The following is a 24,562-nucleotide window of genomic DNA, read 5'->3' as shown; positions in this document are numbered from 1 at the left end:
TCGAGGTACAGGATCAGGTACAATTGTTAGTGATTTTGCTTTTGTCGAACCGTATCGTCCATAGAAGCCGAATCGCCGAATCGGTACTGAGCAGACGGATCTTCCCAGAATTTCGTCGGAACTTCGATGCCTTTCCTTTCGCACCACTTTCGCATCGTCTCCTCGCGATGTTCCTGAAATATTCTGATCTGCTCTCTTAAATGCCCCGTGAATTGGGGGTCACCGGGGGCTGGTGAATCACCTCCGTTTTTCTCAACGTCCTGGTCGAGAGTCTCGGGTTTAGGGATCAGCTCCAGCACGTAGGCAATGTGACTCAAACCATCGATCAAGCTTGATTAACCCTGTGAAAAGGGATGCGAGACCTGGCAACAACTTCGTGCCATTCATCTGCTTCGAGTTTTCTGACGGAGTCAATAATTTCCGCGTCACCGACTAGGTTTTCTCCCTTAGCCTTATGGTGTCGAACTGATTGCAGAATATCGATCAAGGTGGAGAGTCCAGCCACGGGAAGGACTATGCGCTGCAAATGGGTCCAAATTTGGGAGAAATCTTCTGCTTGCAGCTTTCCCCAACCAATCTCTTTCTGAGCAAAAGAAATTTCAATTTTCAGCTGACCAAACAATTGAGACGCTTGTTGAATTGTCACCTTCAACTTCGTGGCCGCTTCCTCGGCCTTTTGCATCGCTTGGGGATTTTTCTCCAGCGGTATGGGTTTGCCATTTCCGTCTAACAAGCCCGCACTTCCAGTTTGAGAAGTCGTAATATCGTGCAGATAAGCGGTGTGTATTGAAAGAGATGTCTTCAATAGATTCATAATGCCGGCCATCTGTGTGTACGAGGTCATCCGAGAAGAGACTGGAATGATGAAAAGGGTAACGCCCGTCGCCAAGGCATATCCAGTAAGAAACACTTTGAGCATTCTGCTGACAAAATTCATCCCTGCCGTCATGTTGGGAAAGGTTGGCGCATAGGTTGAAGCGACAATGATAAAGATGATGTACTGGATCGAGGCGATGAATAATTTGGGCCGCGCCGCTCGAACGGTATTCGCCAAATACAAATTAAAGAACAACCAGGTACATGCCGAGACGCTGGCCGCTGCGTTGTATTGCAGGGATGGGGTGCTTCCAGATGAGCCGGTCGTGGTGGAGCTAGAGGCTGAGGTCGTCGATTGACGAGCAGAAACAGCGCACCGAATGGACAAAAGTGACATGGCCGCGGCCAAGCATATCGAGATGAGATCGACAAATAGAGACTGGAAGAACTTTGCTCGTGGAAGAATTGGCAAGGACAAAAACGATATGATGGCGATCAGATATCCCAAGGTCGAATATTGTCTTGCCCAAGAGTCACTCTGATACCTGATATCATGAGCACCTGCCAAAGAGACGTGGGTACAACTTACGCCGCAAGTGCAATAGCTGGGGGGATTCCTCCCCTATCTCGATTTAGTTTGAATCATAGGGCAATCGCATATGCTTACTTGAGCATCATCAAGAACGTGCTGAGATCAAGATTGAGCTTGCCGCGCAGCCTCTGGGCGATTCCGGGCACTGGCTCAGGCGATTCTTCTGGGTTGGAATCATCTTGATTGTGGTCCCACGCCAGCCTTATCTACCTCCGCCTTGATTTCTTTGGCAGCAGGTCCTGTATCGGTTTCCAACATTGTTGAAAATTTGACAAAGATACTGTTGAAGGCACAACAACGTCGGCTGGTAGAGTGAGAGGAGAGATCCTTTTCAGAATATGGGAATGGGAACCTTAGTCAGCAGCATTAAGGCATATTAACGGCACAAAAGAGGGATTCCCGGGCCAGTACAAATGGGTATCACTCAGGGTGTCGGGTACAGACGTTTTCAATTGCGGCTTCACCTTTACACACACTCAATAATATTTGGGCCCAATCAACAGTGACATTGCCTCCCAAAAGCGGTGGCAGAAAACACTAACAGCGGCAACACCATTTTCCAACTTGTCCAACCCAAAGAAGCTAGCCGCTTTGTGGAGGCTAGGAAGCCATCAATCAAGAATGGCCACCACTGAAATAGGTGGATGCATTCAGGTAATTACCAACCCATTTTCCACTCTTATTCGAATTTGCTATTGTACATGAGCCCAAATCATCCCAAAGGGGATTGAGGGCTCTACAAACGGCAATCCCACGGGAGCTGGCAGGCGCTACGAGCTGCAATAATCGTGCATGATTTTGCAAGGCGGACCTCTACAGAAGCCACTCCGTTCACACAAAACAGCAAAGGCATTGTTTTTGGTGGCAGTCAACGACGAGTTGAAGTCGAATCTATTCCGAAGGCTTACCCTCCGCCCTGTTTGCGCCGTGAGGAGCATCTGGGATGAGCTCTGCCTTTGATCTTGGGCTCCTCAGCTTGAGCTTGGGCTCACCCATGAGGGATCCCCCGGACTGGCCTGTTGGCAGTCCACATTGGGACTAGCCTAGTCACGTGCACCGCAGCCTTCGTGGCCTTTTTGTAGCTTGCGCCTCGCTCAGATGGATTCAATCAATCAATCTTCTCTCGGCCCAACATGGCCGTAGTTTCCGGGGCTGTCAAAGCCGATCGGGAAGCCGTCGAATGAAATTGGTATTGACTTTGGTTCGCCCAAAAAGGTAGGTAGAGATGGCCGGCTGCGAGGTAAGGCACTCATCGGCCTGAACCGGGCTCGGGCATTCCACTCTTACCATGTTGAGGCTTCGCCTTCTTCCTGAAGTCTACTTGGTAATTGAATGTGTTTTTATTGTCCCGAAACTCCCAGCTGTTGGTATTATATTGAACGCAGAAGAATAGAGTTTTATTCTCAAGGTTAACTTGGTCCGTAAGCCTGATACTGAAGTTAAAACGGTTAAGGCCATCCTGATTGCGCTGGACGAACCAGTTCGCCAGATTTCTTTCGGATCATGGGAAGACGCTCGAGGAGGTGACCGTCACTATCACCATCATCGATATCCTGTCTAATTTGAACTGGAAGCGTTTGAACCTCAGGAGGCTCAAAGACAATCCTCGAATCGGTGAATGATTGAGAATAGGACATCTCGTGCGCTTCTTGTGATAATGGGGGTTGAGATAGCTCAGAGGATTGAAATTGAGTCTGGTCGTCGACTTGAACATTGAGGCAAGTTTGGTTCTGTTCGGCCGGACGGCCATCATACCCCGATTAGGTGAGCTGGCTTTCCCATTGTTCTTTGGAACTGATGGCTGCGTGTAACGCCTTCAAGTTCTCTGACTCCTCGTCATCACTAGAGTTGTGGGAGGATTCGGGAGGCGAGATTGTCATTTCTGTGGGCATCAATGAAGGTCTCACAGGCGGAGGTGGCCCAGGACAGCGAAGTAACAAGTCAGCATTGTGGGAGAGCTCGTGCCTCCTTAGGTGCTCCTCCCGAGAGAACACCTTGAGGCAGCCCTCAACGTCACATACATACTGTGACGGCAATCAGGAGGGAAGCCGGTCACTGAAGTCTCCATAAACCACCGCTCGACCAACATTCTTCCTCAGATTACCATGTCACGAGCGGCTTTTTCAAGTTGTGTGCTTTGCACGTCGAAGTTGGTCCGCGTGATTCTGCGTGGAAAGAAACAGGAACGAACTCAGAGACGCTGTATTCATATCTTAGGGTTCATCTATCCCATTCAATGAGGCCAATTTTCACATATGTGCTCCCAATTCCTTTAGCCCCCTCTTCCACCTCCCCATCCCACAAAGTCCTGTTTCCTACCATGTTTCATCAGCGACGGAAGCAACATGTCCAATTCTCCCACAACCAGCCAAAAGATAAGGTCCGAAACACAGTCATTTCGAGTCGTTCCTGAAGATGAGATATCCATTCAAACAGTATCACAACGACACCACGCTTGCTGAAATGCATTCACATAATCGAGAAGATGCAAAACGCCCGTCACACTGTGAAGTCGATCCATTTTCGTGTATTTCGTGGTTCGTTGGTTAATGGACATAAAATCTTGGTGCACATCGCGGTCCGACTCGTTGTGCTCAACACAAGGGAATTCGTTTCGTTTGAAAAGATGATTCCTCCACGGAGTCTGGTCCAGGAGTGTTGCCGTTCATTAACGTCTCCACCCGGGCGGTGGTGGGGGCCGACCTCCTCTATAAACCACCTCGCGCTCGACATACCTCTCCTCCTGTCGGTCCCAATCTTGGCGAGGGCGAAGGGGTGGAGGTTCAATGGTAAGTGGCTGTGGTTTATCCACGACAGGGGAGGGCAAAACTCGGTTCTCCCACCCAAGCTCTTTGATTTGCTTGCGCCGCTCTTTGCGGATATCTTCGGAAAGCCCGACGAGGCGAGCAACATCTTCCTATTCGGTCGTTAGTAGCTTCTCCCGACTTGCAGGGGAGGTTGCCGCTTACGTATCGTAGATAGCCAATAATATAGTAGAAGTCATCAGTCTCCTCATATTCGTAGCCAATTTCTTGAATCGCTTCCTTCACAACCAAATCCTTTGTGATCTCAGTCCATAGGCCTTCTTTCGGATCACGCTCTTTGCCATACCGCCGTCCAATCTCTCCATTCGAAGCGGGAAGGGGAGCAGGGGGCGACAGAGGCGCAGGTAAGGGGGCAGGAGCTGGAAGAGGACTGGCGACTTCACTTCCACAACCTTCATCACTGACTCTATCAGGTATAAATTTGCTCCTCCGTACGCCATTATACCTCTGCCAGCTTATTTCTTGACTCACGCCTCCGGCTCCGTCCATTCGGACGCGGTTTGTGCCCGAAGGAACGTCAACTATTGCCCAATCTCGAGTCGCTCCGTGGTAGCCTTCCCCGATGTAGGATTGTTCGAGAGTGCGGTTATCGTAGTATTCGGTCTCTTCCTGCACGTCCCGGTCGTAGCCGCGATAGGGATCGCGACGAGGTGCTGGAGGGTCATAGGATGCATCACGAGGAGGAGGTGGAAGAGGAGCTACATGGCCACTTGGCCCTTCATTGCGATCGATGATAATGTCTTCGTTTTCGGTGCGGCCATTCCGGGTTTGCGTCCTGCTGACCTGGATTCGTTCCTCCGACCGAGCTCGAGGAGGGGGAGGGGCCACTGAGAGAGGTAGACTTGGTGCCGATGGCGGTCGAGAGGTTGGGCGAGGTCTCGTGGGAATAGAGAGTTCGAACCCATGATCGTTCCCACTCAAGTCGACGGTCTCAGGAATGTCATCGGCGTCAACCTCCTCTTTCGACTGTTGGTCGTGATTGTCGCGCTTATTCTCATTTAATGATTGCCCTATTGTCGAAGACGTTGAGGGAGGAGATGAGTTTGGCTCTATGGAAATCTCCTCTGAGTGTTCCGGATCGAGAAAGACGCCTCTAGACCATGAATTCAGAGCGAATATCCCTTCGTCGGAAGAGGCACTATCCTCTTCATCCAATTCTTCCATTGGGACGAGAGATGCTTGTGGCTGGTTGGAATTTTCTTCACCTTCATTGTCAGTTCTCGGGAGGGCAAACAGGGCTAGTTCTTCTAAATGACGACCTAGGTGTCTTTCAAGCAAGACAACTGGTACATCAGCTCCACAGCGTAGTGGGCAGCCTTCGGGTTTACCTGGGTTGACAGATGGAATATGTTTTGTCCGTAAGTGTTGAAACCATTCGCGTCGACTGTCGTAAAGTCTGTTCGGAGCTGAGCAATCATGGAAGACACAAACATAGGGCATCAAATCCTTGAAGACATGCCGGGTCCACGATCGCCTATTCGAGACTGTGATGATGAAGAAACAGTATGGGCACTTGAAGGGCTGCCCACCGGCTGAATCCCTCGGTGGGTGTGGAACAGTAATCTTGTCGCTGCTCTCCCAAAGACTAGGAGCATAGGAGGTCTGAGAAGCCCCTGAGTTTGACGCGGTCTCCTCAAAGTCAATATGAGATTCTTGGAAATCGGTCGCAATAGTTTCTGACAGGTGATGCTCGTCCCCGTCGTCCCAAGCACTTCGGTCATTTCTATCATCAACTGTACGCTCGATGCCTTTTCCGAGCTTGGCATGATGCCTTTCTCGATATTTGAGTGCGGCCCTCCTTCGTGATATGGCGGCCCCTAGCCGATCAACAATGATACTGTCGGCGTTGGGATGCTTGTTGACTACATGGTTGCGATCAAAAGGTTCAAAGATGACTGCATCTAGCTTCTTGATTCCCAGGAGCCTGTCGTGACTGGCGGGCCTGCGGATGGTCATGCTCAATTGGAACAGACAATCAATGGTATTGACCAGACCACGGTATATCTGTTGAAGCTCTGTCTCCTCTTCATCATCGACTAACATGTTCTCATGTTCTTCCTCGCCTTCGGTGAGGAACTCATTAGCATCTTCGAGTGTTCGCCGAAGCCGCTCAAGGAGCTTGATCGTTTGGGCCCTAATATGGGATGCATCTCTCAGCCGATAATCCAGCGACGAATGTCCTGTTTGATGAGCGCCGATGTTCGCGGCCCAGATTCGCAACCTTCCGAGTTCATCAACCCATGAATCTGTGTGGACCTCATCCGCATATGTAGCCAACTTGGGGCGAGTCATCAGGCCGTTGAAACATTTGAGACAATCAACAAGCACGGATGAGATGGACGATGTCATAGTGAAGGTAATTGAGCCCAACTCTTGGTGATCAGTCTAGATAACCTGGCCAAATATGAACATCCCACAAGAGGAACGCCCGCGTCGTCTTGAACTAGGTAAGTGGTGAAATTCTCAGTTAAGTGTCAAGGGCTGTAGCGACTTGAAGGATCCCGTCGCGCCTCCTCATTTGACCGGTTTCAATGGGAGGTAGAAAGCAATCATATTTTAGTGTCGTCCGCGGCGATAATGGTCGTTGAAATCTGATCAAGCTGAATAGAAGCGATGAAGTCCTCATCAGGTTTTTTTCACTCGATTTGGCCTGGTGTTGATAGAGCGGGATGGCCTTCAGCCGCACTAGCGCCAGCCCGCCTCGGGACTCTTTGCTGCTCCTGCTGAGCTGGTTGTCGAAGGTGCCTCCTCGTCCACCTGGCACAGCGGTAGTCACGATGGTGACAGGAGTTGAGACAGCGGGCATTGTCCTTGCGGTCCTTCCCTTGGTTGTAAACCAGCTCGATGCATACGTGCAAGGTATCGAAGCTTTGAAGGGCTTTCGGACGAGGCGATACCGCCGCCAGTTCGAAGAGTACTCGACAAGACTGGGAACTCAACATGCCATCTTGCTAAATACTTTGGAACAGTCTCTCGAAGGCCTCGTCGACTACGAAGATGAGATATCAGAACTCATCAGCAACCCACGAGGGCCACTTTGGAAAGATTCGTGCTTCCAGAAGAAGCTGGTTCGGAAGCTCGACCGAAACTACGGCGCCTTCACCAGAACCATGACCGAGCTTTCAACCTTGCTGGAGACTCTGTCAAAGAAACTGGGGCTTGAATCTGCGGATCCATTAAAGGTAGGTTGTTGCTTAGATCAGCGGGTGTTCGGCCATGTGTGGTTCACGTCTTGAAAGGTCCTGACCATTCCCTTGGTGATTGTTATCTCGTTGACTTAGCATGCTGACTTCCGGTCTTTCAATCATCAGATATCCTGGGATGACGCCAGTGCTGTCGATCGAGAGATCAAGAAGTTCAGAGACATCTTCTCCAAGTCTGTCTATGCGGATTTGCTCAACAAGATCGACAGCGCCAATGCCTCACTCAAAACTCTCCTAGAGCAGTCGGACTATCGTCAGGAGAGCCGGCGCAAGCATCGGATATCCAAAAAGCCACTTTTGAAGTACAGAGCAGTTAGAAAGCACGCCGGTAATCTGTACAATGCGGTGGTCCGCGGTAAATATTGGAAATGCCCATGCAAAAATTCACACTGTGTACACCTTCGAATGGAGCCGCACGCCCTCGACACCAACGATGATCACGACTTGAGTCTGAGTATACCTAGGCTTCGGATAGCGTTCTCCACGACAATAGCTGACTCAAAGGCGATGACACCGTGGCACTGGGAAGAAGTCGAAACTGTACCAGTTCTGCTCGACGCACCCTCTGCAACACAGAAGGGAGTTTCGAGTTCTCATCGTGCCGTCTGTCAACGGTCAGCGGATGACAGAAAGGTTCAGTTTGCGACTACGAACGTAACGACAACGCTGCAGAGTCTTCCTTGGCCCGAGGTCCACGATGTCCCACCAGAACTTCCCATATCCGATTTTTGCTCGCTACTACTTAGTGCCACAGGCAAGCTGAGGAGTTATCTCGGCTCAATCTCGGATGAAAGCGATAGCAGTTGCCGGTACAGCTTCTATTTGATGGAGAAGCACGAGAATAGCGTCGAAACACTGTCACTAGAGGACCTGCTGAGCTCCTCATTGCATCCCGTTGGATCGCATGCCGCTCGCCTAGCCTTCTTATTTACCAGACGCGACCGGTTGTTTCTAGCAGCAACCCTCGCGTCCAGCGTCCTTCAATTCCATGGAAGCTGGCTGAAGAGTTGTTGGCGAAGCCGAGACATTCTGTTTCCAAAGCCCAATGGGAGTAGCAAATCCTTCGTTGATCATCCCTATCTCTCTGGGCATGAGGTAAGCAAACCGACGACAGCAGAGCCGGCCACCAGGACGATGGCCAACGCGCTCATCCGGAGCGAAGTACTGTTCCCGCTGGGACTGGTCCTAGTTGAGCTATCTTTGTGCCAGTCCATCTCAGCCTTACGGATGCCAGAAGACGAAGACACCGTAGAAGCAATTGCCAACTTCAAGACCGCCTCTCGAGTACTCGACCAGGTCTACTCTGAGAGTGGCTTCCGCTATGGTGATGTGGTGAACAAATGCCTTTTCTGGTCGGAGATCAGAAACTCAACAGCGGATGACGAAGAATTTCAACTTCTCGTCTTTCAAAATATTGTATCGCCGCTGGTCGAAGATCTAAGAGATTTTGAAGGAAAGGCTCGTATTCGTTGAAAAATCGTTTCATCTATCGATCGAATTCCGATCCCGTTGGGGATACTCTATCACCGGACGTTTTCGTAGGCCGTTAGGGACATCGTCAAAGGTCGAAATTATTGTTCCAACCCAATTTATCATACAGTATATCGTGCGAACAGACGCAGTTCGGAGTCGTGGTCACTCTCGGAGTGCCGGAGCTGCGAAAACTTTGTTCTGTAGAAGCCCTCTCCGGCGGTGCAAGAGAGCCTTATCCCTTGTTCAGCCTGTTTTTGAGTCCGGAGCTCGGAGTACCCACGGAGTATGGGTCTGTCATCGAGGGACTGAAAGTGACCAGCCATTTCCCAAAAAGGACCGCCACGATGACGAAAACGAATAACAGACTCGCAGTTGGGGCCGTGTTGTGATGACAAAATTGCTGAGTGATAGGCTCCAAAACAGGGATTTACTAATTAGTACACGACTCTTACTAGTCCGTACACTCGACATGGGTTGCAAAGGGCCTTCTTTGCAGTGCGATTTACAGACAGAGGGGTCCCAGGAAGGCATAAAACTGAGCGCACAGGGTCCATTCTACGTAGTACTGCCTAATCGACCTCGCCAAAGTGTCTCTTTGGGCGTCGCTGTCGCCCTGTGCGGCAGGGAGCTCGCTGCGGAGCTGTATGTGCTTGCATTACCGGCCTCAAGACGCATTGCTGCTAGCCTCGGGCGTGACTGGACAAAAATCTGTGGATTGAGCCATGGCATCAAACTGAGTCCCACGGATAGGACAAGCACTAAAGAGTACTTAATCCGGGGGAATTTGGGGGGGATTTGGGCGTGCCTTCAGGTACCGGATAGCAGGAGGAATGTACGTTGAACAAAAGACGCGTCGTCGACATGATTGAAAGACATTCCGATCTCGCCAAACCTACCTTGCTGAGGCGTATCCATAGCAACAGCCTCGTCAATGACGTTGTTGAGTGTACGGAATAAGGATTTACGAGGCTCTGGGGACAGGGAAGTGTACGGAATAGTGATATACGGCCAAAATATACGGCCAAAAATAGTTTAGCGCGAATGCACGGAATAGTCAGAAGGGTATGTACTAAATAGTAAGGACAAAGCATCAGGCCAGCCAATCGCCATCGAAAGCCAATCGCCCTGGTCTGACGGTAAGATTTTCTCTCTGACGGCTAGCCTTCCCCGCGTTGACTTGAGAGAGTCCATTGGTCAGACTCTCACGAGTTTTCATGGCCTTTGATTGGCCTCTTGGCCAGGTGTTGTCTGCCGAGCTTCAAGTCGCCGAATTGGGAGCTTTGGCGTTCTTCCAAAAACTTTTCTGGTCAAATCGAAAGGACAGGGAAACTTGGTCCACAGCCATCACTCCATGGCTCCCTCTCAGGCGCCCAGTGCGCTCCTACTACACTCCTTGAGGTCTCTGGCTATCGAAAAGCCACTGTCCAGGACTGCTACTCGGTCCTTCACGACGACTGTTTCAGCACGTGAGGAGGCACAAGTTCAGAAACCTTCTTTCTATCGAAATCCCGACCCAGCCACGGTCTACGTTCCCAGACTTGAGCGAAAGCTGATGCGCGCTGGAAGACCTCCAATTGGCTCACGAAGACGACGAGCGGCCCTTGCACAATCCGCTGGCATCCCTTTCGACCAATTGCCCTATCAGTGCTTCCAAGAAGCCCGCAAGATTCTCATTGCAGACAGAGCGGAGAAATTGAAGAAAATTGACACCGAAAGAGCTCGCATTGCCCGGCTAAAAGATGTTGACGCCAGCACTTTCCCGGGGGGTGAGATGTACAAGCAGAAGAGATTGGCCAGTATGCAAGCAGAGCTCGAGCGACTCAAGATCTTAGCCGACATTAATGATCCGGACGTCAAGAGAAGGTTCGAGAATGGTAGAGGTGTGTTGCATCGTTGACGTCGTTGCTCCTACGACTGACAATGGATAGGGGATATGAATAAACCGATTTACAGATATCTGGCCGACCGAAAATGGCGAGAGTATCCTCGGAAGATTCTCGTTCAACGTGTGACACAAATGAAGGTGGTTCCTGACGTGATTCCCAACGTTGATCCCATTGTCGATGTCAAAATTTCCTTTGGCAAAACGGCCATCCCTCCTGGCGAATTCGTGGATTCGCGCATCAGCGAAAATCCTTGCCAGCTGACTCTACAATCATTCGATCAAGGCGAGAAAATGGTCACGGTGGCCATTGTTGACCCAGATGTACCAAACGTTGAAACGGACAGCTTTGACACCAGGTGCCACTTTCTAGCATCAAACATTACCATTTCCGCAACCCAACCGTTTGTCGATCTTGCAAAGCTATCTCCAGATTCCCAAGTCCTTCTACCATGGCTGCCACCCCACGCACAGAAAGGAAGCCCGTACCATCGACTGGCCATCATCGTTCTGCAACAGAGAAACAATATTCCCATTGATCTCGAGGTCGCCATGAAGAAAGTTCAACGAGAGGGATTCACAGTCCGCAGTTTCATGAGTCGGCATATGTTGAGTCCCATTACTGCGTCATTGTTCCGAACCAAATGGGATGATAGCATGGCCGCTGTCATGGAAAGAGCTGGGATCGAGGGCGCCGACCTCGAATTGAAGCGGAAGAAGGTTGAACCTCTACCGTACAAAAGACGCAATCCGCCCAGTTTTAGATAGATTGGGCATGATAGCTTTGTATAATATGAACTGTGGCATTTTCGAGTCTACTTCGGCATGGACGTCCATGGATACATGTTTGGTTTGGTCTCATTTTGCTCCCTCTTCACGCTCATCTGCTCGTCAGATCCCCCTCCTTGATCGCTTTAGAGCTCGTATCAGGTTGTAGAAACGGGTTGGAGTTGTGGAGACCGCAAAGAGGTCCAATTGAACCAGCCATCTCCATTGTACAGAACTTTAGCAGCGATTAAAGCCATGGGCACAGGACCATAAAATCGTGAGTCTCGACTGTGAGAGAGATTGTCTCCAGCAACCCACACATGCCCCTCTGGAACCTGTACCATCGCCGGCTCTTCTCGAACAGCATCGACATCGGTAATCCCGGGCACCGGGGCGCCGCCAACGGTTGGACTGAGGGAAGGATCGTGAACAACGTAGTCGCCCGGCATGCCGATAATTCGTTTGCAGGCTCTGCCACGAAGAAACACCGGGTTTTCGAAAAGGACGACATCGCCAACCTTCACGTTGTTGCCTCGTCTGTGCAATCGGGAATAAATGGAGTAGGTGAGTCCGCCAGAGATGGTCGGGAACATAGAAGGACCTGAGTTGGGCTTTTCATCAAACATTAGCCTGTATTGAGCTGATTTGCTAGGCGCAGGATAGGACGCACACCACACCAAACCACATTATGTGCGATCAACACGGTTGCTGAGTATATCGCGACACAGCCGAGTCCAACTTGAATTAAAGATGCCACGGGTGTCTTCGAAGGTCGGGTGGGTGCACGTCCAAAGACTCTCGGCCATGGGGACATTCTTGTCAGCTAACGATCGACATAATATGATCAGTTCCCACCACAAGGCTTTGTGGTAGTCTGTTCCCGCTCGTATGCAAGATGCAAACACTTGCAGGGCGGATGATGAAGGTCGGCTTTGGCATTCGGTATCCGTCGCCAAGGAAGTCAAATCTGCTCACGACTCACCCCGACTGGTCCGGGTGCGAAACCATTGACGTTCTACAATGACAAATACGCTGGTGATGCTACACAATCACTTACATAACCGCAGTCGAACAGAAAAGATTGGAGTTAAGATTGTAGTCCTTTGACAATGATCTGACCCTAACAGCACTATCCCATCAGTATTTATGAGAGCATAACAAGACGGTATGCTTCCAAGCTCAGACTATCAGTCCCATAGCGCTTCTTTTACGGCCTATACGTACCAGATTTCTCAATACCACAATTTCTCATTCGGTTCCAGGCCGTGCTTCTCGCAATGTTCAATATACATTCTCCAGAAACTGAACCCATCCATGATTTCTCGCAAAGTATTATCATCATTGAAGAATTCGATCGAACCCATCACAGTAAAGAGGATCTCGGACTCCTCACTCATCCAGAGCGTGTGGATGGTTCCCGGAGTCTCGGTGATGTAGTCACCTGGTTGAGCTTTCCAGCCATACCTGTCGAAGAGGTAAGAAAGAGATCAGGTCCAATTTCACTTTGGCGAGTCCCCAAGCCCTCCAAGACGCATATCGCCAGAGACTATGCCGACTTACTCGTAATACCCCCAACTTCCCTTGACAGTGTATGCCTTGACCTCGCCCCGGTGGCGATGCTTGCCTAACTCAGCCCTCGGACCGGTCTTGAGAGCAATCACATATGTGCCACTTCGATTATCGAAGCGAAACGGCTTCACCCACATGCTTCCAACCCAGTGGTACCACAGGGTGTCCGTTTCCGCATCGATGTACACATCTTCAGCTCCCAATGTCTCTGCTATTCGGAGCTCTTTCAGCTCGTTCGCCCTGACCTTGTCACTACCGGTCTCAGAGGCGGTGTTCTCTCCGTGCCCGTTGACAGGCTCTGGCACGGATGCTGCTTCGACCAGTGAGGCCATGAGTTCGTGAGGACGAGGACGATTTGGCCGGAAAATTTGAATTCTTGAAGTGAAGGGAGAGACTGACCTTGTCATAGGCCTTTTTCACGATCGGGTGCTCGATTTATATGCGAATGAGAATGCGTCAAGGATTCTTCTACCTGGTGAGAAGGCTTGTAAAGCCGGGGTACCACCCGCGCACGCAACGGCGGAGTGAGCTTACCGCCCTTGGAGATATCTTCGCATTGCACGATCGATGATGTGGACCGACCAATGATAAACGGCTCTGCCTTTTGAGACCGGCGCGACTACTCGGCAAGTGGGAGGCTAACTAGGTGAGCGACGAGGCTGTCCTTGCTCGTATACGTTTTCCCGCCTCGGATCCTGCCAATATCGCGTGTCTGACCTATGGGAGAGCTTGCAAAGATAATTGACTAGTGCTATTAGGGGCTTCGACATCCTCATACTGTTTGAGCGAGCCCCATGATTTGGTATATTGCTTTATTGCCACATTGGGCACTTGTAATGAACGGCTTTCCACAAACTAATCCATCCAACTCTCCTTCCAAACTCGGTGCCCCATTCAGTGTCTCCCACACTCGAATAGATTCCTAGTCCCTTCAGGCCATGGGATTCAAGTCATTCCACCATGTAACGTAGTTTTGGCACGGGCCTGCGATGTCTCTGTACAATGTGCTACTTATGCAAGACCGCTTTGATATCCCTGAAGTGGATTCTTATTTTAACCGAAACGGGAAGGAGAGGGCGTCCCAATTGGTAGTCCACACCCTGATCTTGGGGACGATATCATACTGCAGCCTGGCAATTGTCCTTAAAAGTACATTTCTCCTGCCTGATTCGGCCCAGAAAGTCAGTGTACCAACCCGGCCATGCCAAAACTTGGGGCCAGCCAGCAGGTACAGTAGCTCCCATCACACCCCAGAAGAATGACGATTCTGCTGCAGATGCTACGGTCCCAGTCACTGCCCTACCTCTTCGAACCGTGGTAGACTTAGCCAGGCCCTTGCAAGAAAGAAGCCGACCACGGCGCCGCCTGCTGTGCCTTTGCGACATAATTGGGTCGAACAGAGATATTCAGTTACCATAAACATATAGAGGAGCTCTGCACCACCAAACAATCTTTTGCGGAATTCCTTCCCTCGATTTTATCCTCTCCCCCCGTCCGGTTAGCTTGTACCTTGACCGAAAAGATGCCGGATCCCGTCCGTATTTCAAACCCATCGTCCCTGGTAGACCCTACGCCCTTTGCATACGCCCATGTCGCGACAGTTGCGGAGGGCTCACAACTGGTCTATTTGGCGGGCCAAGTAGGGCAGACCAGAGATGGCACAGTTTCGGACGATTTCTCTGTGCAGGCCGTGCAGGCCTTTGAAAATGTCAAAGCCTGCCTGCGTGATGCTGGAGCTACAATTCGAAACATCGTCCACATGACTACATACATAGTCAATTATGATGCGGCTGTCCACCGAATCTTCGAGTTGCATAAGATATTCCTTGCTGACGAGAAGGGCGTTTATTGCCCTCCGGGGACGGTCGTGCCTGTGCCTGCTCTGGCATTGCCGCAGCTGAAAATTGAGATACAATGTGTTGCTGCAGTAGGACCAAACTCTGCTCTGCGTCTGAACCCACAAAAGCCGCCGAAGGTGACGGAAACGGACGTGGTAGTGGTAGGGGCAGGCCTGAGTGGTCTACAAGCTGCCACCGATATCCAAAAAGCCGGTCTTTCTTGTGTCGTCCTCGAAGCGAAGGATCGAGTCGGTGGCAAGACTCAGACCGTCCAGGTCAATAACGGCACAGGCGTCTTAGATGTCGGTGCGGCGTGGATCAACGACCAAACCCAGCCCAAAATGTGGGCGCTCTTCAAGCAATTTGGCATGGAGCCGATCGTGCAACGCATGAGCGGGGATGAAGTTTTCAGAGACGGCAAAACAACGTGCAATCGAATAGCTTGGCCAGGCTCGCCATTCTGTGACCAAGAACAGCAAGAAATATTTGACAGGATAGCAGAAGACATGGACAAGGACTCGAAATCGATCGATCTTCATGACTCAACAGCGAACTCACACATCGAGGACATTTCCGTGGCCGAGTACTTCCGCCGCAAAGGTGCACATGGCCAATCTTTTGACCTTTGGAGAGTCTGGATTCGAGCCTTGACCGGGACCGAGCCAGAAAACATCGGCTTGGTGTATTGGTTAGACTACATCAAAAGTGGAGGAGGAGTGGAGAGCTTACTGAGTGATGGTCCAAAAGGTGCACAATATTTGACAAACAAGCGAGGTACGTTCTTTTTTCAGTCGGATCATGTGAGCCAGAGTAAATCATGACTGACAAGAAGAGTTTGACAGGGAACGGGACCATCTCGACCAGGTTAGCCGCCAATCTCAGGCCCGGCACTGTCCATTTGAACAGTCCTGTCCGCCGCATTATCCAAACCCGCGATGGTGTACTGGTTGAGACGGCGCCAGGGGCTTTGTTCCACTGTCGTAAGGCCCTTATATCAGTACCGACACCACTCTACCGACACATCGACTTCAGTCCCTCGTTACCAGCTGAGAAGCAGGAGTATGTCAGTGCGGTCCACCTCGGTCCGTACTGCAAATGTATCCTCCTATACTCCAAGCCATGGTGGCGAGAACTGGGCCTCAATGGATCCTTCATCGACCTGCAAGGCCCGGTGGCGTTTTCCCGCGATGTGTCGTCGGACGAGGACGGAATGTTCGCGCTATCGACCCTGATATTTGGCGAGTATGCGACTCGCTGGATGCGGTTGTCGGCAGCGCAGCGGACTCAAGCTGTCAAGGACCAACTGGCTGACATGGTGGGCGAAGAACATCGCACTAAGGTCTATGAAACTATCCAGACCATAGAGAAGCTCTGGTATCGAGAGCTTTGGAGCGAAGGGGCACCGTGTCCGATGCCTGCCCCTGGAGGGATCTGGCCCCGACTCGGTAACGAGCTCCGTCGGCCGTTTGGAAACTTGCACTTTATTGGAACGGAAACTGCCATTGAGTGGAAAGGATACATGGAAGGTGCAGTGCGTTCAGGAGAGCGAGGGGCTCGAGACGTGATTGACTTGCTTCGAGATGGTCGTAAGGAATCGTCATGGAAGCTTTAACACCTCTGTCGTACGTGCAGGCTCAATTTCGGCCAACCGTTTGACAAGATTTCGTGGGCTTCAAGGGAATAGTGGAGATCTGGTGGGAGCATCTTCACATGGATGGCTGGGAGATAGTATCTCGGTTCTCGGCAGGTTCCCAGGGGGGCAAGCAGCTGATAGATTAAGCCATCTTAGAACCAGATGTGTGATTTTTCGGATAAATTCAGCCCAGGAGGCACTCTCTTGAGAGGTTGTGAATCCTTTCTTCGGATACAGCGCCATGTGTCAACTCTGTGGCTGCTGGCGATCGAGTCGCCGAGTGGAGAAGTTCTCCCCACCAGACATTCTGAATAGCAAGCCCTTTGTCGACGAGCTGCCATACCATTTCCATTATACCGAGCGCCGCGTCAAAGGCTCGAAGACCAGAGAGATCGCTCCACCGACGACAGTATTCCTCGGCCATGATGCGAAAGGGGAGTTGCTCAATGTCGGGGCCAATCTCACAGGCTGCCAAAGTCACTGGGATGAGACACTGTTTTTGAACAGCGGAATCAGGCGGAAGCTCTCTCACAAGCCAGATGATCTCCTCCGCGAGGAACTTGCGGCGCTCTTCACGAGCTGGTGAAATAGAGCACAAATCGGTCGACCGCGGCGACCCACGGGAAGCGTGCTGGAAAGAAGGCACCGTACCTCTGTCGTCGAGTCCGACCCCATCTAGAACCTGGTCAGGGCAGGGGATTTGTGTCATTATAGCTCTTTCACAGTAAAGAAGCAATGCTAGCCGCCAGCAATTAAGTAGGAAAAGAATCTCCCCGTTCGGTGCGTCAAATTGGACGGTCGATAGATGTCTTTCGAGCTCAGAAACCTCTTCTGCGTCGCAGCCACGCGACGCTTTTGAGGCGAGATCGTATATTGCGCCAAACAGCTCATCTGGAAACCCATTCAAAGCGAGTAAGGTCCAATTTGAGTGCATCCGCCAAGCCGTGAGCGCTTCGACGTATTGTCGTGGAAATATTGGCCCTCTGCGAGAGATGAGAGAGCTCGTCACATCATACCATACCAGCATGGCTATCTGGGTCTGAAGGGCTGAGTCTTGCTCGGCAATCCCAATTCCTCCGGCGGCTCGAATGACGCTGTGAGCCCCTTGGAAGTGGACGGACCAATCCGAGTATCCGCTTTCCGCGTACTACTGGCCATGAATATCTGCGTGTCACACTGTTGGACGGGTGGGAATCTGTCGAACTTACATCTAATCCCACAAGCGCCAAAATGGTACCGATGAGAACCGTTGGGCCGGCGGTCTCTAGGTTGGCACGAAAAGAACTCAATGCCCGCTCTTTCAGTTCAAGGACTTGCAAGTCTTCGGCCTCTTTGGAGATGCGCGCACGGTATCTCAGTCCCAGCGCCATGATCGTGTCCATCAAGCAGGGATTGTCGAAGGCCATGGGAAGACACATTTGCCATGGATTTATCTGGACATGATAGGTCAACGTGACAATGGCAAATTTCCACCGGTAGAAATCCAACATCTCCAAAACACGGGACGAAAGTTGAAAAGGGTTGTTCATCAGGCGTCCAACGTGAGGTGCCACAACGACATCGGCGGATTCCTCTTCGTGGGCTGTAAGACAGTGAGCTTGGTTGACGAGAGTCGATTGGGGACTCTTCAATGAATCTTTGCCATTACTGTCAGCGCCGATAGTCATCCTGCGCTTCCGGCGACTGCCCTGTACGAAAGTAAAACTCTTCACGCAACGCAGCTTGGCTCTGTCTCTGTTCGAGCTTCCATCGGCACGAGATGGGAACGTCTTCCCAGACCATTTGCCCCGACTTGCGATACCCGGTTGCCAGTCAAGTCGCTGTGAGAACCCACCACAAATAACGCCAGAATGGGTGCATGTGTCGCATCGTGGTCGTCTACGGTCGCATTGGCGTCGATTGGACTGGCAGGTGTGACAATCTGTGGCTGCCCATCCCAAAGAGTTGGTCCTTTTCGGGGCCTTGCCATGCCCGACGCCGGGTCTGGAATCGAAGATAAACGAGAAGCCAGTCAGAGTGCCAGCCGCCGAGCAGGACGACGATGACATGACAGTGGTCACCCGTAAGGAAGCGAAGAAGAGGCACTTCAGATTGACGTTAGGCCGAGGTGGCAAGTGGTGCGGCCGATATTACAAGAAGTGAAAGAAATCAAATCGACAAGATCGAGATGAAGATTATATCAAGGGCCTTTAGCTAAACCGCGCCGAAAAAGCTGCCCCCTCCTTAAAGCGGTCAAGACCCCTTTCAGGTCAAAGACTGTTGGGACCTCATTGATAACAGGCAGCCAAGCGCTCCAGTTTAGCAGCAGACCACCTAGACATGAGTTTTCCCTGCGCCTACGTCCCGGCGGCAGTAGCCCTCGCCTAACCATCAGTAGTAACTAGTGGCGAGCGTCCACTCACTCCAAGTGCGCTGATAAGTACACAAGATCCCGCAGATTCTTGCTTGGGCTTGCTATCTAGCACCAACAAGTATTTTCTCACATTTCATCTTCTCGACTATCATCAGTCCAAACAATCCTCGCCTTTCGAGTCCAGGAGGAAGACTGACCGCGCCTCTTGCCAACGACCCCCAGCGCTTGCCCCGGCGACAACCCGTGTGTCTCCAGCGTTGGTTGTCTCTCAGGTGGCTCTACCCTTTGACATTTGTTTAGACACCAAGTTCCAGTAGCTGACGCGACTTCGCTCGCGAAACTTTTTGCCCCAGACAATCATGATCAAGAAGCAGGAGGAAGCCGCCATGCCAACAAAAGCCGCCGAGATAAAGCAATTCTGGACGCCCATGTTCATGATCCACGGCGTGATGCCGTAGCCGATGGCGAAGCCCATGGTATTCCGGACGATGATCACCGTGGTCATTGCCTCTCCACTGAGATCATGGTAAGTGTCGATCAAATAGCTGCAGTTGAGGGTGATTCCAACGCCGTTTGCACACGAAAGCATTCCCATGGCGAAAACCAACCCAAACCAGTGAACCCCGTGCGCGGCACCAACACCCCAGAGGATGAGCGATGCAGGGACCATCACGACACAGGCAGCAAATGGCCAGAGTCGGTACTCTGCCTCGACCATACCCTCGTTACGACGAGCCAGGCGAATAGACAACCAGTCGCTCAATCGGCCACTGAAGAAGGCCCCGATCCCATTGCCTATGCAAGTTGCAATATAACTGAGACCCACCATGGTCGCCTTGAAGTTGTACGGCGGACTGGAAAGGATAAGACTGGCGGTGGCATTGAGGACCGAGAACCAAATCTATAATGCATGAAGCCAGTCAGACAATTGCGGCGAGAATGGAAGATACCTTCGGAACGACTTACCACATAGATGCCGTAGTTAAACCCTGCAAAGAAGATGACCGGCCAGGTCAGATATTTCAGCGAGTTAAAGGCCCTCACGAAGACGTCTTCGCCCGGTGAGGGCTGCCAGAGAGACAATTTTTGCACAAAAGACTTGTTGGTGGAGTATTCCAGCACGCCTGCTCTGACGCTGGTGACTTCGAATCCTCCAGGGTTCTTTGCAGCTTGCTTTTCCTGGCATCCCGGAGAAGTCATCAAATCGGTAACGTTATCCTCGACAAGACCGACGGTCGACCTGTGATAATTTGTTTCTTCCATGAAGAAGAAACAAAAGACAGTAGCTAGGCCGAGGAACATTGACGGGTAATAGAACACCCACTTCCACCCGTGGTAGTCTGCAATAAAACCACAAATCACCGGAGCGATGTAATTGCTGCCGGCAAGGGCAAATCCGTAAAGTCCCATATAGGTGCCTCGCTGATGCTGGAAAAACTTATCAATCGGTCAATAACCCCGACTTCAACAGACATGTATTGGACAGATTGGGAGACACTTACAATATCTGAGATGGATATCTCTGGAAGCGCCTCAATTGGGGCTGCGACAAATCCCGCAATGATGTTTTTAGCGATCCAACTTCCGTTGCTGCGGGCATATGGCCTAGCACAAGTCAAGATCTAAAGCAATAACACAAATCGTTGTTGCTCTGAGAGAAACTCACCCCCATAACGTCGTACCCTGTACAGAAAGTTACTAGTCAATATCCGAAAGGTAAGAAGGGTTGACGGCAGCATTTACGATTGTTGCCACCATTGAGAGCAGATATGTCAATCGCTTTCCGTAGCGCATCGCGAAAGGCTGCCAAAACAATAGACCCCAACCAGTCAACAAGAACAAATATCCAGAACCTTCGTTGAGCGTATGCAAGGAGACGCCAGAAGCTTCAGAAAGCGGCACCAGCACAGAGTACACGACAGAGTTGGCCAATCCAACAAATAAAATGTACCTAGAAAGAGTGTCAGAGATGGGGAAGATCCACCCGGTCCGGGGCTCAACGCACACACACACAGTGATCACACTCATCAGCTTTCGACGAGGGGACCAATTCAGTGGGTCATCTGGATCCTTGGACGGTGTGGGCACGAGGACAACATCCCCAGACCCCGCATGGAGTGTATGCATGCTGTGGGTCAAGTCCACAAGGTGAACTGTCCCAGGGATGGACTCGGTGGGAAGATCGTGTTGTTGACTCATGTTGGCAATACCCTAGTTGCACGGGCTGGTGGGTTGAAAAGAAGCAATACTGCAGTTGACGAGTATGAGCTTTGTCAAGGAGCATGCCGCATTTTTATACCGCACTTTGCATGATGGTAAGTGCTTCGAGGTATACGGGAGCCACCCTTGATTTGGAAGACACTGATGCGGTTTAGTTGAGCACGAATGAAAGTATTCGTGATCGCGAGCGCCTATCAATTGGTCGTCCACTTTTGATATAGCCGTAAGTGGAAGGAGAGCATCCAGTTTTAGTGTAGTCATGTTGAAGACCCAGACCATCAAACGGAGTAAACTCCACTGTTATCAACCCCAGGTCCATCTGTACTTGATTTGAGCATCATAGTCATTCCGATAGTTCCATGATGCGTGTACCCTATCTTGCCTGTCAATGTCGTGGCGACGACTTCGTCCTTCACATCTACGTGCACTCAACAGGCAGGAGAGATTAGGTCGCAGTGCGCCACATGTCTCGGAACAGGGAGTGTTCTGGTCAGCCTTCCCCAGAAGATTGTCTTTGAAAGAGTGAAGCGCTGTAACCAATCTAGTCTGTTTATGGATGCATTCTATGAGTCGAGACAGAGAACTAGCGACCACTCGACCCGGGGTCCGAGGCGACCGTGAGAATGAGAGCCTGTCAAATAGTCTGAATGCGACAGTGCCTCTGCAATCGATACGATTCCAGTCTTTATAAGACACTTTACGTCCATCTTACTTTTAGGATTCCGCGCAATGTCCCGGTGCGGCCAATATAGTTATCTTGTCCGTGAAGCCGGCCTCTCTACGTTCATATCGCCAGGTGCAGGGTCGTTACCACTATTATCATTTTCAGTAATTGTGAGAACCTTGCCTTAAGATCAGGGCTTCAACTCAAATACTTCTCCATCTGACGTTGGACGACCAGTCTTCACTTGTCCAAATCCCTGATTGAGGTCCATCGCCACCGAAAACAGCGTCTCGGACCCGGTAGGGTCATTCACACTGAAAGCTCGATTTATGGCGCCGGGGTAGTTCTCCTCATCCATGAATATGCAAGCGAAGCTTTCCAATGTAAGAACGCCGACGTTTCTAATCAGTTCTTGAATGCGCTGTAAGCGAAACTGCGAATCCACTACCAGTGAGATCCCTTCCACTTCATGGGATCTAATCATATGGTTGGAATGAGCGCAAACCCCGTTTGCATCCATAGGGATCTCGACCATATCAAAAGCTGTACATTCGATTCCGATAGCTCCAGTATTGGCATCGGCAATGGTAATATGGCATGCTGACGCCACTCCAAATTTCCGCAGCGTCTTTTCCGCAGCCTCTCTAGAGGTGCAGTTAAGCACGGTACGGAGAGCAAGGTGGCAGGGGATTTTGCCGAAATGAATTCCTTTGGCGCCTACGGCATTCAAGGTCACTCCTACTCCATAAGAGTTGAGGCCAATCTTGCCTATGATGCCGGCTTCTGTTATCATGTGTATGGTCGGCTTGCCGGGCTGCTCGATGTGAAGGGTGAGCATATTGGGGCTCTGCCCAGACTTCCAGTCCCAGTTCTGGCCTAAGAATGTATGCTCTTGCGTCCTGACAGCCAGAGCCGTGCAACCATCATTGACGATGCCGTACGCAATTTCGGTTCGGGCATTCATTGCCAAAATGGTGTCAAACATAACGCCTGCGCCCTCAGCGACACCCTTCATCTCGTTGACGTAGTCTGGGAATGACTTTTGTAGAAACGGGAGGAATTTTGTTGCCACGTCGCGCACTTCAGGCCATGAGTATCCAACATTCTGTTGGAAGAGACTCTCGTAAAATCCGACACTGCGTCTGACCTCTTCTTTAGCGGTCCTGCCATGTTTCAGGCCAATCTGTGGGGCATCAGCAGGCTTCTCCCCCTATCGAGGCGTATCCACTTGACTTCGTAGGCCGTGCCCGAACAACGAATGTGCTTCATAGTTCGCCTTGATGCTCGCCGCTCCCTGTGCTCCCGTGCGGGCTCAAATTACCGCCAAGGGGTTGAAGCTGTCCGTTTATCTAGGTGGTATGAAAAGAAGTGAGAAAAACTATGCACATGAGAGTAGCGCGTGTCGGGGTTATCACTTCACGCAAGCATCCGATATCAGACTTCCTTTCTGATGACTTCACCAACACCCAAGAAAACATGGCAAGACAAGGTAGAAGAATCAGTAGGTCTTGGAGTTGCACTGCTGCGCATGGTGTCTTATCAAACGATAGCCATATATGGCAGGTGAGGGGGAGAGAATATAGTTAGACCCTTATGGGACCCCTGGATTGTCGTAGAAGTGTGGAACTAGAACGGCTATCAAGGTTAACGAGATCCCCTGCTCTCTACTCCCTCTTCAGCACGTGCCAGCGACCATTTGCAGATTGAATACAATATGAAACAAAGATTAATCTGGCCGAACAAGCAAATGTGCCGCTACTTCAGGGGGCAGGTGAGGCGTTTCCACTTGCGGAGCCATTGGAGGTGGAATCCTTACAATATGGGGCCCAATACGGGGATAAGATGCGGATTGAGCTAGCAGAGCATTGCATGGTTCAGATACTTTGTCTGAGTAGATGGTCATAGCTTGGTTTGAAATGACTCTCCGTATCACTGTCGGGCAGGTTGTATGTTGGTACAAGTCGATCTCGCTTATGGGATTTTCGGTGTGGCATAGATTCCTAGGTCTTCGCAGGAAATAAGTTCTGAGTTGGGCAAGTTTGAGGGTTCTTCCAAGTCCTTCAAGTGGCGCCGTGTAGCAGCAAAATATATGTAGGAGTGTGAAGAAATATTCAAGCTGTAGAGGAGGACTCTTTAACCCTTCCACTATATAATTCGAGAATAAAAAGTCTGGATAGGTAAAATCCATGCCAGGCGCCACCATCAACTGCCCACATTGGAAGTCAAGTTAGCTTGCTTCTTCGTATAGGAGTCTGACTCCGTCAGTGTGCTTACCAACGAGTATCTCGCCGTTGACACAGGAGCTTGCGTCCGACAGCAGATAGACTGTTGCATTAGAAACACTCTTTGCGAGTTGTTGTTTGCTTGAATCCTTGATCAACCAGTCTGTTCCTTCTGTTCCAGAAATCATCCCCGGCGCTATCACATTACTCGTGACTCCTCGAGGACCTAGCTCTATCGCGAATTAGACGGTCAACGCATCGACCCCAGCTTTTGCAGCGACGGCATGAATTTGAGATGGCAACCCCCGGTATACCCGATCGTAGCACTGATGAAGATGATAGGCCCACCGTTTCCGAACGTGGTGCCTGCATCGGGGAGACTGCAATTAAGTTCTCTTGCATTGCCATGTACAAGATGATGAGTGAGCAGGAGGTTAGCGCTATAAAGGGAAGAGAGTTTCCTGCGGCACCGCATCTGCAATTTTCTGGGCGTCAATTTCCTTA

At 50.9% G+C, this 24,562-nt stretch overlaps 10 protein-coding genes across 10 annotated transcripts; 3 read left to right on the top strand and 7 right to left on the bottom strand.

Annotated features, from left to right (window-relative positions):
• Positions 1-26: 26 nt before the first annotated feature.
• Z518_03133 (uncharacterized protein) lies at positions 27-1,666 on the bottom strand (the record flags this gene model as incomplete). Its single annotated transcript, XM_013420159.1, has 5 exons — positions 27-290; positions 341-1,361; positions 1,406-1,438; positions 1,484-1,536; positions 1,619-1,666. The coding sequence occupies 5 exons, from the start codon at positions 1,664-1,666 to the stop codon at positions 27-29; spliced, it is 1,419 nt and encodes a 472-aa protein (XP_013275613.1).
• Positions 1,667-4,076: 2,410 nt separating this feature from the next.
• On the bottom strand, positions 4,077-6,582 carry Z518_03132 (uncharacterized protein; the record flags this gene model as incomplete). Its single annotated transcript, XM_013420158.1, has 2 exons — positions 4,077-4,325; positions 4,378-6,582. The coding sequence occupies 2 exons, from the start codon at positions 6,580-6,582 to the stop codon at positions 4,077-4,079; spliced, it is 2,454 nt and encodes an 817-aa protein (XP_013275612.1).
• A 428-nt stretch (positions 6,583-7,010) lies between these two features.
• On the top strand, positions 7,011-8,909 carry Z518_03131 (uncharacterized protein; the record flags this gene model as incomplete). The annotated part of the gene is made up of 2 exons (XM_013420157.1): positions 7,011-7,415; positions 7,545-8,909. 2 exons carry the CDS (start codon positions 7,011-7,013, stop codon positions 8,907-8,909), a joined length of 1,770 nt encoding a protein of 589 aa, XP_013275611.1.
• Positions 8,910-10,260: 1,351 nt separating this feature from the next.
• On the top strand, positions 10,261-11,559 carry Z518_03130 (uncharacterized protein; the record flags this gene model as incomplete). Its single annotated transcript, XM_013420156.1, has 2 exons — positions 10,261-10,789; positions 10,838-11,559. The coding sequence occupies 2 exons, from the start codon at positions 10,261-10,263 to the stop codon at positions 11,557-11,559; spliced, it is 1,251 nt and encodes a 416-aa protein (XP_013275610.1).
• Positions 11,560-11,717: 158 nt separating this feature from the next.
• Positions 11,718-12,373, bottom strand: Z518_03129 (signal peptidase I; the record flags this gene model as incomplete). Its single annotated transcript, XM_013420155.1, has 2 exons — positions 11,718-12,170; positions 12,230-12,373. 2 exons carry the CDS (start codon positions 12,371-12,373, stop codon positions 11,718-11,720), a joined length of 597 nt encoding a protein of 198 aa, XP_013275609.1.
• A 418-nt stretch (positions 12,374-12,791) lies between these two features.
• Z518_03128 (uncharacterized protein) lies at positions 12,792-13,460 on the bottom strand (the record flags this gene model as incomplete). Its single annotated transcript, XM_013420154.1, has 2 exons — positions 12,792-13,023; positions 13,120-13,460. The coding sequence occupies 2 exons, from the start codon at positions 13,458-13,460 to the stop codon at positions 12,792-12,794; spliced, it is 573 nt and encodes a 190-aa protein (XP_013275608.1).
• Positions 13,461-14,650: 1,190 nt separating this feature from the next.
• On the top strand, positions 14,651-16,578 carry Z518_03127 (uncharacterized protein; the record flags this gene model as incomplete). Its single annotated transcript, XM_013420153.1, has 2 exons — positions 14,651-15,740; positions 15,809-16,578. The coding sequence occupies 2 exons, from the start codon at positions 14,651-14,653 to the stop codon at positions 16,576-16,578; spliced, it is 1,860 nt and encodes a 619-aa protein (XP_013275607.1).
• A 205-nt stretch (positions 16,579-16,783) lies between these two features.
• On the bottom strand, positions 16,784-18,647 carry Z518_03126 (uncharacterized protein; the record flags this gene model as incomplete). Its single annotated transcript, XM_013420152.1, has 2 exons — positions 16,784-17,746; positions 17,808-18,647. The coding sequence occupies 2 exons, from the start codon at positions 18,645-18,647 to the stop codon at positions 16,784-16,786; spliced, it is 1,803 nt and encodes a 600-aa protein (XP_013275606.1).
• A 573-nt stretch (positions 18,648-19,220) lies between these two features.
• On the bottom strand, positions 19,221-21,151 carry Z518_03125 (uncharacterized protein; the record flags this gene model as incomplete). The annotated part of the gene is made up of 6 exons (XM_013420151.1): positions 19,221-19,853; positions 19,919-20,389; positions 20,455-20,557; positions 20,619-20,635; positions 20,696-20,903; positions 20,958-21,151. The coding sequence occupies 6 exons, from the start codon at positions 21,149-21,151 to the stop codon at positions 19,221-19,223; spliced, it is 1,626 nt and encodes a 541-aa protein (XP_013275605.1).
• Positions 21,152-22,026: 875 nt separating this feature from the next.
• Positions 22,027-23,105, bottom strand: Z518_03124 (uncharacterized protein; the record flags this gene model as incomplete). The annotated part of the gene is made up of 2 exons (XM_013420150.1): positions 22,027-23,019; positions 23,070-23,105. The coding sequence occupies 2 exons, from the start codon at positions 23,103-23,105 to the stop codon at positions 22,027-22,029; spliced, it is 1,029 nt and encodes a 342-aa protein (XP_013275604.1).
• Between the last annotated feature and the right edge of the window lie 1,457 nt (positions 23,106-24,562).

Source organism: Rhinocladiella mackenziei (genome assembly GCF_000835555.1).
Source record: "Rhinocladiella mackenziei CBS 650.93 unplaced genomic scaffold supercont1.2, whole genome shotgun sequence".
Taxonomy (NCBI): domain Eukaryota; kingdom Fungi; phylum Ascomycota; class Eurotiomycetes; order Chaetothyriales; family Herpotrichiellaceae; genus Rhinocladiella; species Rhinocladiella mackenziei.
The sequence above is the reverse complement of the archived record's forward strand: the minus strand, read 5'-3'. Positions and strand labels throughout refer to the sequence as shown.